The 16,151-nt window shown below is 40.8% G+C and overlaps 4 protein-coding genes across 4 annotated transcripts in view; 2 read left to right on the top strand and 2 right to left on the bottom strand.

Annotated features, from left to right (window-relative positions):
• LOC136423336 (tyrosine-protein kinase RYK-like) overlaps window positions 1-16,151 on the top strand; it is a 189,224-nt gene that overhangs the window by 27,169 nt on the left and 145,904 nt on the right. The window lies entirely within an intron of this gene.
• Window positions 2-3,282, top strand: LOC136422999 (coiled-coil domain-containing protein 127-like). Its single transcript, XM_066410972.1, has 2 exons — window positions 2-299; window positions 1,517-3,282. The coding sequence occupies exons 1-2, from the start codon at window positions 176-178 to the stop codon at window positions 2,272-2,274; spliced, it is 882 nt and encodes a 293-aa protein (XP_066267069.1). The 5' UTR covers window positions 2-175; the 3' UTR covers window positions 2,275-3,282.
• Window positions 6,970-10,234, bottom strand: LOC136423368 (eukaryotic translation initiation factor 2A-like). The gene is made up of 4 exons (XM_066411504.1): window positions 10,184-10,234; window positions 8,071-8,116; window positions 7,647-7,732; window positions 6,970-7,110 (listed from the first exon to the last, which is right to left on the bottom strand). The coding sequence occupies exons 1-4, from the start codon at window positions 10,217-10,219 to the stop codon at window positions 6,970-6,972; spliced, it is 309 nt and encodes a 102-aa protein (XP_066267601.1). The 5' UTR covers window positions 10,220-10,234.
• LOC136423367 (decapping and exoribonuclease protein-like) lies at window positions 12,195-15,714 on the bottom strand. The gene is made up of 5 exons (XM_066411503.1): window positions 15,310-15,714; window positions 13,981-14,195; window positions 13,004-13,211; window positions 12,534-12,660; window positions 12,195-12,227 (listed from the first exon to the last, which is right to left on the bottom strand). The coding sequence occupies exons 1-5, from the start codon at window positions 15,582-15,584 to the stop codon at window positions 12,195-12,197; spliced, it is 858 nt and encodes a 285-aa protein (XP_066267600.1). The 5' UTR covers window positions 15,585-15,714.

The raw sequence follows: 16,151 nt of genomic DNA, 5'->3' as shown, positions 1-16,151 counted from the left end.
TTTGTAATCGTGTAAATATTAAATACTCAGTTTTCCTCCCTCTGACGTATTTGTGTTATTCCTCCCGACTGTCTTGTTCTTTGACCTTTGGCCCTAAACATGGCGTCGAAGTGAGCTTGAAACATTTTAGCGGTGGAATTGGCTCATATTTTGACCTTTCTCGAGTCATGTGAAGATGACACGTATGCGGGAGAACGATCTGAACCGTCCCGGGGCGGCAGGGAACATACCGGGGGAGCCAGACGGCTGGGGCTGGCTGCTGGGCTTCATTATACCGGCCGTGGTGCCGCCGCTTGTCGGTACGTATGTAGGGTAGAGTAGAGTACAGTTTACGGTAAGGTCAAATAGGTTTGAGTCCATCTTCTGGTAGCCTCTTCTGGTGGATCTGATGAAAGAATAGCATATGTGCTGTTCAAGTATGATTTGTAATTTTTGTCTCCGAGGTATAACTATAGTATGAGGTAATACCTGATGCATGATGAGTTGAGGTTTACCTTCGGTGAAAGAACCTGTCCTTTGTGAACGTATACGCCTGACGTTTTGCAACCCTGGCCCCCAGTACTTCAAGTTCACGTTATCATGTACCTGAATCTGCATGAAAATGTATTGGTTAAACTTGAGGTCAAGTGAATAGTTTGATTTCTACTTTTGAAGGGTTTATGGAAAAGGTGGGCTAGGCTAGGTGGGATGGGCTACCTCAGCAGGCTACCCTTTTTGAAGGGGCCTATGGGTATCAGGACAACTCGGCCCCTGGGACAACTCGGCCCCTAGCCATTCGGGACAACTCGGCCCCTAGCCATTCGGGACAACTCGGCCCCTAGCTCAGGAAAACTCGGCACCTAGCCCCAAAACTGGCATAGATCAGCAAACAGAACAGGAACTTTTTAAAATCTATGTTTACTTAGGAATAAAACATGTTTAACTGCGAAACATTTCGTAAAAAAAAAGAAAAATTGTGAAACTCTACAGGTCACGTCCCCGGAACGCTTTGATAGTTTGAATATCAATAAGGAAGTTTTATTATCTCGGTTGTCTCGACGCGTTTTGAAAACCTACAAACTGTTAAAATGTCCAACAAAACATAATGAACTGCTATACATGTAGTTTAATCGGTAATAAGTTATAAGCACTTTCATAACAGAACATAAGCGTAGCGAGACGTTCGTGAAAGAGCGTCGAAAATAACAAAAAAAATGGCGTCGCCGTGCCGGCCCGCAACATGCTTTTGACGGTCTTGTAACGTTTGAGACTTATGGAAATGCAAAAATGCTTATGTAGGGACTGAGTTTTGTTTCTTAAAATTTTTATTCCACTTATCAGCCTGTCAGATCGGTAGAAATGTCATTCTTCGAGCCCCAAATACACTTATCATGCACTGAGTAATAGGTACCGAGTTGTCCTGAGCTTGGTGCCGAGTTGTCCTGAATGGCTAGGGACCGAGTTGTCCCAGGGGCCGAGTTGTCTCGGAATCGGCCTATGAATATGAAATTTGGACTAACTTAGTCTCCTTTTACAGCTTGGATTGTCCACAGGACCGATGAGAAAGAGAAGGACAAGTTAGAAAAAGAACACCAACACGAAACCTTAAAAGCCAAGATACAGATGGACCATCTTGAGCAAGAAAGTGGCACCGTACGTGACAAACTGACAACCACGCAAGAGGAAAACTCCAAGCTGCGTGCAAAGCTGGCAAGTCATCATGAAGTAAAGGAAAGAGATCAACACTACATCTCAAAACTGGAAGAAGAAAATCAAACGCTGAAGCAAGACTACAAGAAACAGCAGGAGCAGATATACCAGCTTGCAAAAAGGCTGAGCGACGCGTATGTAGAGACAAATGTTTCTAAGGAACCGGAAAGTCCAAAGGACGCCGGAATGGGACCCTTTGGTTTCACTCTGAAGGATTCACTGGCGTACAAACAGAAGGAACGAGAGATTCGTGTAAAGGAGGAGTACCTTTCAAAGCTAGAGAAACAGCTACGAGATAGACAAAACATGAAGTGTAGTTACTGGAACCCCATGAAGAGCAGCTGGCATCGCGAGCACTTAGAGCGAGAGATGTTGGGAGAGGCGGACGCCAACGTTCACGCTCGAAGTCTCCGTGTTCCGGCCGCTCTGCGCGAAATCTTCAAGTACGACGACTACTGTGCACCGAGACCAGAGGATCATGGGAGGCTAATGTGGACATTTTGGAGGCAGTGGAAGATGGAGGTAGAAAGGGAGAAATACAAACTGTTGGCTGAGAGATTGGCTCAGGATCCACGCAAGAATTAACAAAAAACCACGCTAGAGTAGCTGTAGGGACGTCCCTATGGCTTAACTGGTAGCACCCTCAGTTTAACTCCTGTTTCCAATATGTTTCTAACTGTGAAATCCTGGTTCAATCCTGGGAAGGGCATCTCGGTTGGGGCTGCACCTGTTGGCGCTATTTGGAAGGGACTTAGAATATGAATCTGTTGAGTTTGAGGAGGTGCCTCAAGTACTTTAAAGGGGAAGGGCTAGCAACCCTTTCCTGCAAAATGTGTATACCCTACTACAGAAACAGCAAGGAACATTGCTGACTGATTTGCCACTTCTACTACTACTAGTACTACTACTAGTACTACTACTAGCAGAGAACACAATGGACTACTACTACTACTACTACTGCAAGGTGAACAACAACAAATGCTCGAGAAATTTATAGACATACATTCTCTCTGAATAGTTAGTCTGAAGCAGACATTGAAACATGTTGTGAAACCATGTACATGTAGTTTGATACCATAAATAGTGTCTTAATGCAGTACATAGTTCCCTGTGTCACAATTCCTATTGATGTAGGCTGAGAAACATTCACCAATTTTGTAGAAGTTTTAATGTAAGTCAGGTGAGGGTTAAAGTTTTAACGAATGAAAGTGAAACAATATAATGGATTCTGTGATCCCTCCATAGTCTAATATGCTAGAGTATTGCTGGTATATTTTCCTTACCAAGACCTCTAGGTCAATTTTCAACTGTTCCCAAATACAGTACACTTGTCTTTTAATGTAAAAGGTAGAAACTGCATTGATCCCAGCCTGCTGTGGGACTGATTGCTACAAAGTTTTACTCTGTTACAAGTAAATAATGTTATAAGAAATATATGAGAGAAGGAAAAACCACAAAGTTATTCATTGTCAATGACTGCTGCTAGGAAGGACTGTATATTGTGTATGGAGATTTCTTGTAAGTTATTGCATTGTTAGGGAGTTACATATAGCAAGACTTCAGGTGAGAATTAAATTGTTGGCAAATGAGAAACTTTCCTGTGATTGTTGGTCTCTAAATACATCAGTGCATACTTAAGGCAATTGTTCGCAGAGGTTTTATGTTGGTGTTTTTCGTGGAGACTTCTTGAACATAACTTGTATTTAAACCCACCACGAACATAAAATAATAAAACCGTGAACACTTCATTTTCTCTCTGCTGCGAAATTACTATTATAATAGTAAATACCTGGGAATGTTTTCCCTTTTACAGTGGTCAAAGACCATAATTCTAGACTACTAAATGAGTTCCCAAAATGTTACATTTCTGGCATCTTTTTTGGTTCCAATTCGAATCCACAAGATCTATTTCGAGTATTTGATTCACACAAATATATGTAACATTGAGTTCATACACCTTTGCATGCACTTTGTTACAATGGTCTACAGACCCCGCCAAATAGATCAACTATTAACAGAGATATTTACAGACATTATCAGGTCTCAGCCAACTTGAGTCCAAGTTCCAAAATAAGGAACAGATATGATTGGCTGAATCACATCTCACCATGGTTACACAACAATACTGGCCATGTCAGCAGACTGTCACAAGACTGCAAGTTACGCCCACTGGTACTGAACACTTAGTAAGTCAAGCAGTCTATTCAGGTTTGTCAAGTTACTTTTCAATTCTACCTTTGTGATTAGGTCTGTGCTTTTTAGCCATTTACTTGCTCTAACTAAGATGTTGTATTTTCCTTCCTGTTTGATTGCTCCTTCAGTTATACATTTACATTCAATTGGATAACTCAGGTCATGGAATTCCATGCCATATAGATTCTGATATAGGTTCCCAAGTTAACATATCTTCACGACTAAATGGACAGTTGACATAAGAAGCTAACGTTCCCATTTGTGGGTGAGTTTACTTTCTTGGTCTGACATTTAGATAGATGAGATACAACACATGTACTAGTAACGTTACTGTATTGTAATCACACTTTGCTTTTGTGTACTTTTCCTTAGGATTAGCATATCTGGAAGCCATACATACACAAGTGGCGCAAATCTCTGCCTTACAAATGCGGGAGAATAACCTGAATTGTCCTGAAGCATCAGGGAACGGTGAGCCGGACTGATGGGGCTGGCTGGGTTTCATCATACCCGGACCCGCCGTGGTGCCTCCGCTTGTCGGCATGAATGTTGGATTATATCATGTAGCATATTTATTAATTCAGTTTAGTATACTGTGTGGGGAAAAGTCAGGAAAGTGTACCCAGGGCTTTTCACCAAACTCAAAGGTCATCTGCCTGAAAAATGATGTTATTATAATGTAGTCAGCATGCAGTAAATGACAGTTCTGATACTTCTGCTGCTATTTATAGATCTATACGTTAAAAAATTGGTCCATTCCACACTTCCTGTTCCGATCACAAACCCCTCACCCCCCTTTGCTTCAGCAACCTGTCTGGAACTACTTGAGAGTGTAGGTATAGAAAAGAATGCCTTGAGGTTTAAATAAACACATTATCACACTATTGCAGTAGCATATCCTGCTTTCATTTTTTTTTTTTTTACAGCTTGGATTGTCCACAAGGCAGACAAAAGGGAGAAAGAAAACCTGGAAAAAGGAACCCCAACACACCCAGATACGGGTGGACCAGATGTTAAAAGAACCACAACACACCAAGACAGTACTCCAACACACCAAGATAGAACTCCAACACACCAAGACAGAACTGCAAAACACCAAGACAGAGGTGGACCAACTTGAAAAGAAATTAAAAGAATGCCGACATGAAGCATACAGGCAGAATGCGCAAGACATCCGTGCAAAAGAGGAGTACCTTTCTAGGCTAGAGAAGCTGCTACTAAAAAGACAGGACATGAAATGTAGTGACTACAATCCCTTAAAAAGCCGCTCGCATCGTGAGCTCTTAGAACAACAGATGTTGGGAGAAGCAAAGACCAACATTCATGCACGAGGTCTTGGTGTTCCGGCTGGGCTACGTGAAATTTTCACGTACGATAACCACTGTGGACCAAGACCAGAGGATCATGGGTTCGTGATGTGGCAACATTGGAGGAAGTGGAAGCGGGAGGTAGAGAGAGAGAAGGAGAAACTGTCGTTTTAGTTTGGAGAAAGTGAGAATGATGCTGCAGGAGAATTCTCAGCTTAAAGAAAAATTGTCAAGTCATCCAAACTAGAATAAATGAAACAAGATTTTGTGTCAAAGCTTGATTAAGAGTACTGGGCTGCTATCCACAATGTATTCTACTTGTATTGTGGGGCATTTATTGTCAGTTTGAATTAGATTGCACAAGACGTTATTCATTTACTTTTTGATATTGTGTATTTAAAATGTAGCAGACGTGTACCTTGAAAGAGAAAGTAGAAAACACTGTAATCAATATTTCAAATTTTCAGGTCAAGACCAGATTTCTTTATTTTCTGTTTAAGCTGAGAAACATCATGAACATTTCTAATAATCATGATCTGATATAAAGATCAGTATGTGTGCTCGCCATTGAATCTGTGGGAAGCCCCTTTGTGAAGGCTAGATCATGATATTTGATGAACAGGTTCTCCCCGACTTACAGCTATACCATACACTGGTAAAAGCATTGATCTTACTTTTATATTTCCATAGGTAAAGTTACTGTTCTTAATTAGCCATACATATTGGCCTTAATATTTGGCAAGTTACTAGTAAGTAGTTGTTACAGTCATCAATACCAGAAGGCTTGTTTAACACTCTCTGAGTTTTATCAACCTTTGTAAAGCTTGTTTGAACAATATATTTTAAATTCTTTGTACTTATCTAACGCTGTAACTGTAAATAATTAGTTGCAATATATCTTTGTGTGGGTTATCCCATTTAAAAGGTAGATGGGTGGATCAGTATCTTAAAACAAAACAAAAAGAAGCACATAGTAGGATAAAGAATATCCAGCTTAACATGCCTCTTCAAACGAGAATATCATGTAACAAATGATGCTCCAGTGCTCTTCAATGTGAACTGTAGTGACAGCGACAATATAGTCAAGGTTTTCAAGGTGTTCAGTGCAAAACTAGACTAGTGATGTCTACACTATCGTCACTATAGACTTGTCTTTGTTCCTAACTTCCCAGTTCCAGCTGCTCCAGTTCCTTACGTAAGGCAGCTTCCCCCTTTATCTTCTTAAGCTGAAACATATGTGGGAGATATTTTCACACTACAAGAAATACACAGAAAAGACCTCAAATAAGTTGCATACCAACGTTCCTTATGATCGGCTGCCTACTCAACATTGAAACTATGACTCACTTTTTACTGTGCTTTTTCTTAACCTAAGCAAATTTAATGTAATTACATTATGAAGTCATTAAATTTTAGAAAGTTACCGTATGTTCACAGAGGTAAAAGAATGTTCTTATGTCTATAGCTGTTTTTCGACAAAGCAATTTCAACACTGAAGAACAAGAAAAAACATGAAAAAAACCTTACCTGGTCTGAATCCAGCGGTTTCCCAGACTTCTGTTTCTCCTTAAGTTGCTCTATTTGCCCAAGTTTCTGTGCAGAAAAATTCGGCAAAAAAATGCATAAATACACTGCAAGGATTTCTCAAGCCAAAAGAATGAAGACTTGATTTTCAACAGAGAATACCTTCTACATCTTTTTAAAGATTCATGTATCTACATGTAACGTTACGCTATTCTTTGAAATGTTTTTTCAAAGGCATGTAATGCGTGACTATGCGTCACAGATAAGAAGTGTAAAACCCAAACTCTATAAACACCTTCTTAAGTCTTTTCATTTTCTTCTCGGAGGCGGAACTAGCCCCCGTGCTGATGACAGAAGGGGGCGGGGTACCCAGGATCTGTTCCTGGTTGCGAGCATCCTGATAAAGAAACAAGGGAAAAGAATCATATCTCTGACAGGAAAATAACTAATAGTAATGCCATGGTAAAATGAACAGACTTTGCCCCCTTACACATAGCAGCACTGAGGATGTATGGCATCACATGTTACATGTACATACATGTTGGTAAGAAACACCCCGTATTAGAAACACAAACGTGCCAAAGACAATACATCAGTTCCTAGGGGTGGAGGGAGAACGGTTGTAGTATTGTCCTACAATTCCATACATGCCACGTGTAAAAGAACCCAACACACTTATCGAGAGGAGTGGGGTGGCCTTGGCTAAATACATGTACGCAAACTGTATTGAATCTGCATTGCACTACTAGCTAACAAAAAAGGGCCATGCTTCGTCCTCAGTCAGCTGAGGTTTGACCACTTTTTACTTTTATGACTCTGTATCTGAAGTGTATATAGCCAGGGTAACCACCCTTTGGCATAACACACCAACACTCCATATCATTATGAACTTTCAGACTAGTGAAATCATTTTATTTTGACTTGTATCCATACCACTGGTGTTTGTTGCTGATGCTGTTGTTTTGCTTTCTTTGCTTCCCTCCTCTTCTTATTCTTCCGTGCCGCTTTGGAGAGATTTTCTGTAACAGAGAAATATACACATCAGTTTACCGTTTTACATACTACCTCATCAACCATGGAATTTAACTAAGTTTTTCCATATTACACATGAAGAAAATGATATCTAGTACATTAACACTATCTTTCAAGATATTCTATACCTTAAACCTCGTTGTACATGAGCTGATTAAATAAACTATAATTGGATGCTTCCTGACATACTGTGTGTTTCTTGTGTTTTCACAATAGTTGACAATAATAGGATCAGTAACATGTGTAGATGAATGCATTTCTGTTTCCTGTTCAAGATGGATTAATCATGTTCTGGTATCAGATGTAAAAAAAGAAAACCTGTTACCATCTTTTTTCTCCATTCGCTCATTTTGTGGCAACTCCTCTCCATGCTACAGATAACAATGAAATGTACTAAGTAACCTTTTACAGCAGTGCACAGGATAATAATAGAGGACCTAACATTCAACAATGCATACACTTTGAGCTGAAAGATGAATCCCATTGGTACAAATACTAGGAGTTATAATCACACCTAAGAAATCAAACTAGGAACAGATTACAGGGAAGAAAAAAAGGATTTGAATAGTGTGGACTGAATGTCAACTCCATTGCATCACAGTCCAGCCTCGCCACATACCAAATATCATTGTAATCCATCCATAGGTACTTGAGTTATGCTGACTACAAAAGTCCGGTAACACAAACACACACACACACACACACACACACACACACACACACACACACACACACACACACACACACATACGCACGCGCACACACACACACACACACACACACACACACACACACACACACACACCACTCACTCACACATACACACACACACACACACACACACACACACACACACACACACAGTCAAAATCTATATCTCAATTTTTCATCGAGATTATTAAAAACACCATGGCGACAGCGGACCTTGAGTAGAAGTGCATGACGTACTGATAAGGTCCTCATGCGCATGAATCATATCTCATCATCATCTTTTCCCGAACAACACAAGTTGCTCAACGTATGAATTGTCTAATGTAAGCAAAGAAGATTTATGCACCCAAAGAAGACTTCTTCATAGTACTTCTGATTGCTTCTATTACTTTCTATTACTACTCAATGATTACTACTCATTTCTATAACTTATGATAACTTCTGATTACTTCCATTTATCGGATTAGTTATATTATTCCTGCATCAAGCAGTTATTTATGTTTGTTATTGTTATTGATTTCTTGATGAAGAAAACCAAACAAACAGGGGGTGGTATAACCTTTGGCGAGGGGACATTAAGCGACCTCGACTTTGCAGATGACTTAGCTGCACTGGCCAACAGCTGTGAGAATTTGCAAAACTTCACAAACAACCTAGCCAACATAGGTGGAAAGATTGGCCTCAGGGTAAGCGGCGAAAAAACAAAAGCCATGACAACCATAGAAAACCCTACACCAATCCTACTTGACAACCAACAAATAGAGTATGTCGACAGCTTCACATACCTAGGAAGTACTATTACTAGGCACGGTGGCACAGAAAAGGACATCAAAACTCGCCTTGGTAAAGCCACGGGAATGTGGCAATACTTAAGGAAAATCTGGCTTTCTAAACAAATCAGCATACCCTTAAAGTTAAAGCTTTTTCAGTCCATTGTGGTACCGACAGCCATCTACGCATGCGAGACGTGGAAAAGCACCACAGAGACAGTACAAGCTCTAGATACATTTCAACGCAAATGTCTGAGATCAATTCTTGGCATTTCATGGCGACACCATGTTACAAATGAAGAGCTTATGCAAAGAGCAAAAGTTCCCCCTCTTAGCACAATTGTAATGAAAAGAAGATTAACCTTTGCCGGGCATGCGTGGAGGCTACCCGAGCACAGAACGACTAGAATTGCCATGACCTGGAAACCGAAAGGCACTCGTCCGAGAGGACGGCCTAAGGTCACTCTCAGGTGAACACTGCAAAACGACGGGAAGAAGCTGGGATTACATTCACTGGAGGAAATGGCAGTAGCGGCACAAGACCGCATCCTTTGGAGAAGAAGTGTCCGGAGCCAAGTTGACCTATGCAACAAAGTTGCGGGAGGATCTAAGGTCTAAGGTATTCCTGCAGCTGGTTACATCTATTACTTCTAATTACTTCTATTGCGCCTGCTTATATCTCAATAATTCTATTACATCTTTAACTTCTAATTACTTCTATTTCTTCTGAATACTGCTATCTTTTTGATTACTTCTGATTACTTCAATTATTTCTGGTTACTTCTATTACGTTTGGTCACTTCCAAATATAGTTCTATTTCTTATTTTAACTTCTGATTGTGATGTGAAGCAGAAGTGGTGTAGGTTTGGGCCCCCTAGCAGTTTGCTCTGGAACTGCAGGGGCGTTTTGTCAAAACCTTCCAAGGAGAATAACTTATGAATTGAGTCAGCACTAACCACCGCACTGGTGACAGAAGGGTCCGGGGTTGCCATGGCGAGAGCGTCCGTCTGCTTCTGTTCATAAGAATAAGAAAAAAAATCATTAAGATACCGAATGCACTGGTAAAATAAGCAGACCTTGCACCCTTACACATAGTACAGATGTAAAGAAGAAGTGGTATAGGTTTGGGCCCCCTAGTAGTTTGCTCTGGAACTGCAGGGGCATTTTTGTCAAAATCTTTCAAGCTTAAGGAGAATAACTGAAGAAAGGAACGACGTGATATTCTAAGTATGCAGGTAGCTTAGACAGAGATGTACATAATGAATTAGTGCAAACTATGCAAATTGGGACTTGATTTGCATAAGTATTGATAAAATCTATTCTTGAAGTGTTCTCCATTACAGGACTCAGATACAAGTAACATATGTAGTTTATGGCAGGTGGAACATTAATAGATACCAATTATATGCAAATAAATGTCTAATTTGTATAATTCATGCGAAAGAGGCATAATTCTTCCAAGTGGTAAGTGATTGGACTGTAATTAACATTGTGACCTGCCACTTGAATAAAGGTTTACATGGCCATGTAAAAGTTGAAGTTATTTGCATAATCAAAAAAATTTCATGGAGATATGAGGTCTCCGAACTCTTGTTTCTATTGTTTCTGATTAAAAACCGTTTTAACATACATCGATCTGCTGTGCATTGACAGATTGCCGATTTTCGCTCGTCAGCCGTGGGACAGCATCGATGTAACACTGGGGAAGCTTGTGTGGAGAAGCTTGAGACCCCCTGAGCTCTTTATACGTCACAACCTTCGCATGCGCTTTTCGTTGAAACAGGTAGACAACGCTGTCGGGTATGACACGATGAAACAGTTATAGATTATATGATATACATGAATTATAGGTTATTAAGGTTACAGTCAGTTTGTCAAACTGGTTTCTAAGTTGCAACGTCTATAAAAAGGCGAAAGAGTAATGGGATTCTAAAGTGATGTAACTTCATCTTTTCATCTTTTTTTTGGAATTAACACAGGTATTAAAAAAGCAGTATCAATGGCGCTGATTTATCGACCATCTTAAAAGTATACACAACGACATAACACATGTTCCTTATCTGGTTGTTTAAGCGGACGTACTGTATCTGAAACCCAAAATGTCAAAGTAAGTACTGTTATCGTAAAAGCAGCCGCAAAAAATTAAAAAAAAAAGCAAAACATATTTCGGAAAACGGATACTAATGTTGTAGAATGGCAAAGTCAATTGCAAAGTTAAAGAACAACTTTTGAAAGGACAATAATAAAGAATCTATATTTCGGCATACCATGATCTGTGTGTTCAGTTTCGTTCATCATTCCTTACGACGTAGATTTCATAATGAAGGCAAATTTTTGTTTTTGCCAAACTTTTTTATTCGCACGCTCGCATCTGAGTTTCAGTGTCCCAAAGGGTCCATATAATCAAATACACATGGCCTTTAAAGTTACCTTGCATCGTCCTCAGTCGCACATCTCTTGACGAAACAAAGAAATTCGTGGCAGAAGTTCATACACACAGATGCCTTCCAATCACGTCGTCCTTCAGCCTGTATGACGACAGGAACAACGGATAAATGTATAGTGAATAAGCCGCAAGGGGAGCCAAACTTACACAACTCCCTTCCTGCCCCAAGAGCTATCCACCACTCACAAACCACGACCAAGGGGACCAAACTTGAACTAAAAAATTTTGAAGTCCCTCTGCCGTTCCCTAGGTAGCCGCTAGGAGGTTTATTATCGAAATTGACCTTCATTTTCCCAATCCCCACCAACCTACTAAATTTCATCACGATCCATCCAATGTCTATCGAGTTATACCGCCAACAAACAAACCAACAAATACAAAAGGTCCACTGTAGCACCAAAGGAACCCACCAGAAGGCCTATCTTTGAACTTGACCTTCGTCTCCCCTACAGCAATTTACCTACTAAAAATCACCAACATCCGCCCATGGCATCAAGAGTTATATCGCCAACACCATCACTCTACAACTCCCGACCAAAAATATACCCTTCTGCCTACGGCGAAGGCAATGAATGGAAGAATGAGTGAAAATATTAAAGTATGATCAGGTGAAAGGAGGAATGAGTGAACAACGACTTGCACCGAGGAAACTATTCTATCACTTCTTTTCCCGGTTTTATAGTATCTAATCGATCATTCTCAAAGATGTACAAAACAACACAATGTGTATGACCTAACAAACCAAACGCGTTTGCAGTTTCAACATTGTTTTGATCCCCATAAGCAGCGATTAATATTCAACTTTTACGTTTATTTTAAGCTCGCAATTGCAAAAAGAAAAATACAAAAATATTACTGACCACTATGCTAGGTATGTCTTCTGTGCGGAAGTGCTTGGTACTGTTGACCTTGCCGTTGTCGTGGAAACCAAACACTATTTTCGGCACGCCCACCAGGTATGACTGCACCCAGCACTTCTGCAACTTCCTAACAACAATGGACAATGAGATTTGTAAGACTTGGATCTATAGACACTTGTTGATGGCGGGTAGGTGGCACTTAAACGTTGAAGAGGATCATTGTTGTAAATTTCCGTGTGCCTGAAGCCCAACGTTGCCAATCTTGTTCCCAATTTACTCCCAATCTTTGTTGTCAGTAGGCCATGGTCGGTTATGTACACGTGTAACCAGGGCTCAACACATATGATGGCTTTCTAGATTGCTCCTATAGTTTTTAGTTGATAGTGTGTGTTTAGTTTTAGTTAAGTATACATGATGTATTGTTGATGGTTAATGTTATAATTTGCCCGTAAAAGTCTGTTTCATCTTACTGATTGTGCAGCCACGAGTTCTTGTTTGTCTTGATCTCCACGTAGCATGCTGGTGGCGACAGCTCGGGGTCTGGCATCCGGGCGTCCACCTCAGCAGAGAACAGGAGGCGGTGCCGGGCCCGGGCATTTAGGGTGGACTTCACCACGGTGTAAAACCCTTCGTTCAGGTCGATTACCGCATCGGTGTTCGGTTCTCCTCCTGGTTCGTCTTTAGAAGAGATGTATGCAAGAGTGATTGCAGAAAGGGGAGGGGCAAAAGAGGGAATTATGTCGCCGAGGGACGGCCGCCTTTCGGTCGTCCCTTGGCGACTCCCTAGGCAGCGAAACTCCCTTGCCGGCATTAGAGAACCTTGGCCCGTGTAAGAAATCGCGTCACCCCCTCCCTACGCCACCGTTCTAGGATGTCTGCGAAGGAGGCTAGCTGTAATCAACAGACCTGTATTTCTGACAACACGAATCGAAATGCGTGCACGCAACAATCTATATAGCAGCTTAAGCAATACATGCATTTGTCATCACCACTTCTCGAAAGTTTTCTAATGAACTGAATGATTCCATGTCGTTTAACGGGAGAAAATGTTATAATCTCGGTTTGATATACATTCAGATTTCTTTATATGCTCCATGAATTGTGGAAATCCGCTGCAGTAAGTCACAGATTGATAATGGTACGTGTCGATTTATCGATATGAAGAGGGAGAAAAAAGAATGGACAAAAATCCGGGTAACATTATGCATTATAAGCTAAGGTGAAAAGTCTGAAAAACAAAATGTGATAGTTATATACTAAATTGAAAACTCCAGAAATAATAAAACTGGTTTCCGAAAAGAAAGTAGACGCGTTTCTCTTTACACCCCCCCCCCCGACAAACGCACACCAACAAATGTAGAAAAAATGATTCCATAAAATTGTATTAGCACAAAAGAAATTCAGTGAAGTTCGAACCTCCGTCCAGCCCGTTTTGTTGTGTAATTACCTGCTGCCAGATACTGCTCCATCCTGTGACCCCGGTATAAGTTTTTCTTCTCCTCAACCGAGAGATTCTCGTTCCGTTGCTGTTTAGCATTGCTGATGTACCAGGTGCCATTCAACTTCGTCACCGCCAACTTCCAGCCTTTGTCGTCGTACGGAGTACACGCGACCTTATTCAGGTGAGCCCTCCGGGCCACAAAGGCCACGTCAGACAAAAGGCTGAAACATTAGGTATCTACATTATTCACTGCTAGTGTTATGACTTGTTCCATACTAAACTTTACCATTCAAGTACAATATAGAATTCCATCAATCATATGACAAAATTCCTTCTGGACTGCACACATATTGGGGCGTCGTTCACACTTCGGTTGTATAATACTGCGCAAAATCTTTTGTGAAAAATATGAGTGTGTTGGCAGGACTGAATTCGAAAATGCGTTCATTTCTGAGATATTTCGTCGTGGTTTCGATCAAGTTTATTGAACAGAAATGCGACATTTGGGTTCCGATATGTGTAACATAGTTTCGATGGCGTTCATAAACCCCATTAGCGCCTGCCAATATTTGGCGGTCGTCGCACCATTGGGAACTGAGGGTACTTCCCAGAGTTACCCAGAATTTCCCGTTTTTCTATAGCGTGTTAAGAGATCAGTGATATCGGCTGTTATGTTAAGATGCATTAATTTTCTTGTTTTTTTAAGTGTCGACATAAAGACGATGACCAAGACTACATTCTATCAAATCTGACTTTAATCTCAAATTTCATTCATTTAAACTGAGAGTCAAACGTTCACTGGACAAAGTCCATGCGAAAGAAAAGTTCATATTGTACTCGAAATCCCATTTGGTGGACAGTTGGTTAAGAATAATATATACCAGAGTACTTGCCATGTGACACGCTTATGTTGCTACATGTAACGTTACTGTGAAGGAAATTAAATATTTCAGACTCCATGGCACTATTTTAGTGTCGACTACGTACGTGCGGTACCGCAGAACCCAAAATGGCGGATGTTCAGTGGTGCCAGGCATAGTTGATAAAGGAAATCGTACCACAGCAATGATCAACATTTCCACATGACCAGTCAATCGGTAGAAATAATACCAACTTTGGCATTATCCAAGGTCTTCCCTGTGCTTTGTATAGAGCATCTCTATCTCGGCCCCGTGCCGTGATTTTGAAAATGAAAGAAGTTGAAAAGGAGTGTGTAAGTTAGACCTTGGTGTTTATTTAAATAAGATATCAGCCCTCGACGCATAATTTCTTTTAGAAACCTTCCTATATATGCCTACATCATAACCTCAAATCGTGACAAGACATTATAATTACCTTGGGTTGTTCCGTTGATTCCATTTAATCCATTTCAAAATGTGGTCCAAATCATGCATATGAGGATCATCCTTCCACAGCACCAGCTTTTCAGGAAAACCCTGGTCCAGGTCAAGATCGACGTTCACTGGTTCACTGTAGTACTTCAGGTTTCGCTCATCGCAGAAGATTTTATCTGAAGACCGTGAGAAAATACCCACTTCTTTCGGTGGTTGACTATATGTTAGAAACGGCAGGCGTGAAAGATCTCTGAGATCAATTCGAAGTTGCGCCATTTCTGAACCGCAAACACCGGACTTTGTACGTGCACACTCCCAAATAGTTGTTTACACTTCGGACACAAAATGGGGTGTGAAAAAGTCTTGGTGGAAAAATACCAGTGTGTTCCCTGCACTTAAAATGCATTTCGTAACAGTATAGATCATTGAATAGAATGTGGTAATAAGGTTTCTCTACGTGAATACTAGGGTCACATTTCCAAAGTGGGGCCCGGCCGGGTACTTTGCGGGAACGAAAATACGATATAAAGGACGACAAAACACACAAAACGTAAAAATATTAATCCTGACCCTAAATCACGTATAATCTTGATATGCATTTTCTATTCTTTGTTTTCTTAAACAGCCCGGTCGGGCCCCGGCATGGAAATTTGTCCCTAGCATTTACACAGTTTCGCCGGCCTTTATAAACCCCTTTAGGGCCCGGTAAAATCAGCCGTTCGATCGACGCACGTACGCAAACTGAATGCCTATTTCGCACACAACTCAGCAGTCCTGTTACAAAGCTGATGCTGTCTTTGGCCCTTGTGGGTGGTTGGTGCAGTTACAGTCTGTTTGATAATC

The sequence above is a fragment of the Branchiostoma lanceolatum genome, chromosome 17, assembly GCF_035083965.1.
Source record: "Branchiostoma lanceolatum isolate klBraLanc5 chromosome 17, klBraLanc5.hap2, whole genome shotgun sequence".
Lineage (NCBI taxonomy): Eukaryota > Metazoa > Chordata > Leptocardii > Amphioxiformes > Branchiostomatidae > Branchiostoma > Branchiostoma lanceolatum.
Note: the sequence above shows the minus strand (reverse complement) of the source record. Positions and strands in the feature narration are given on the sequence as shown.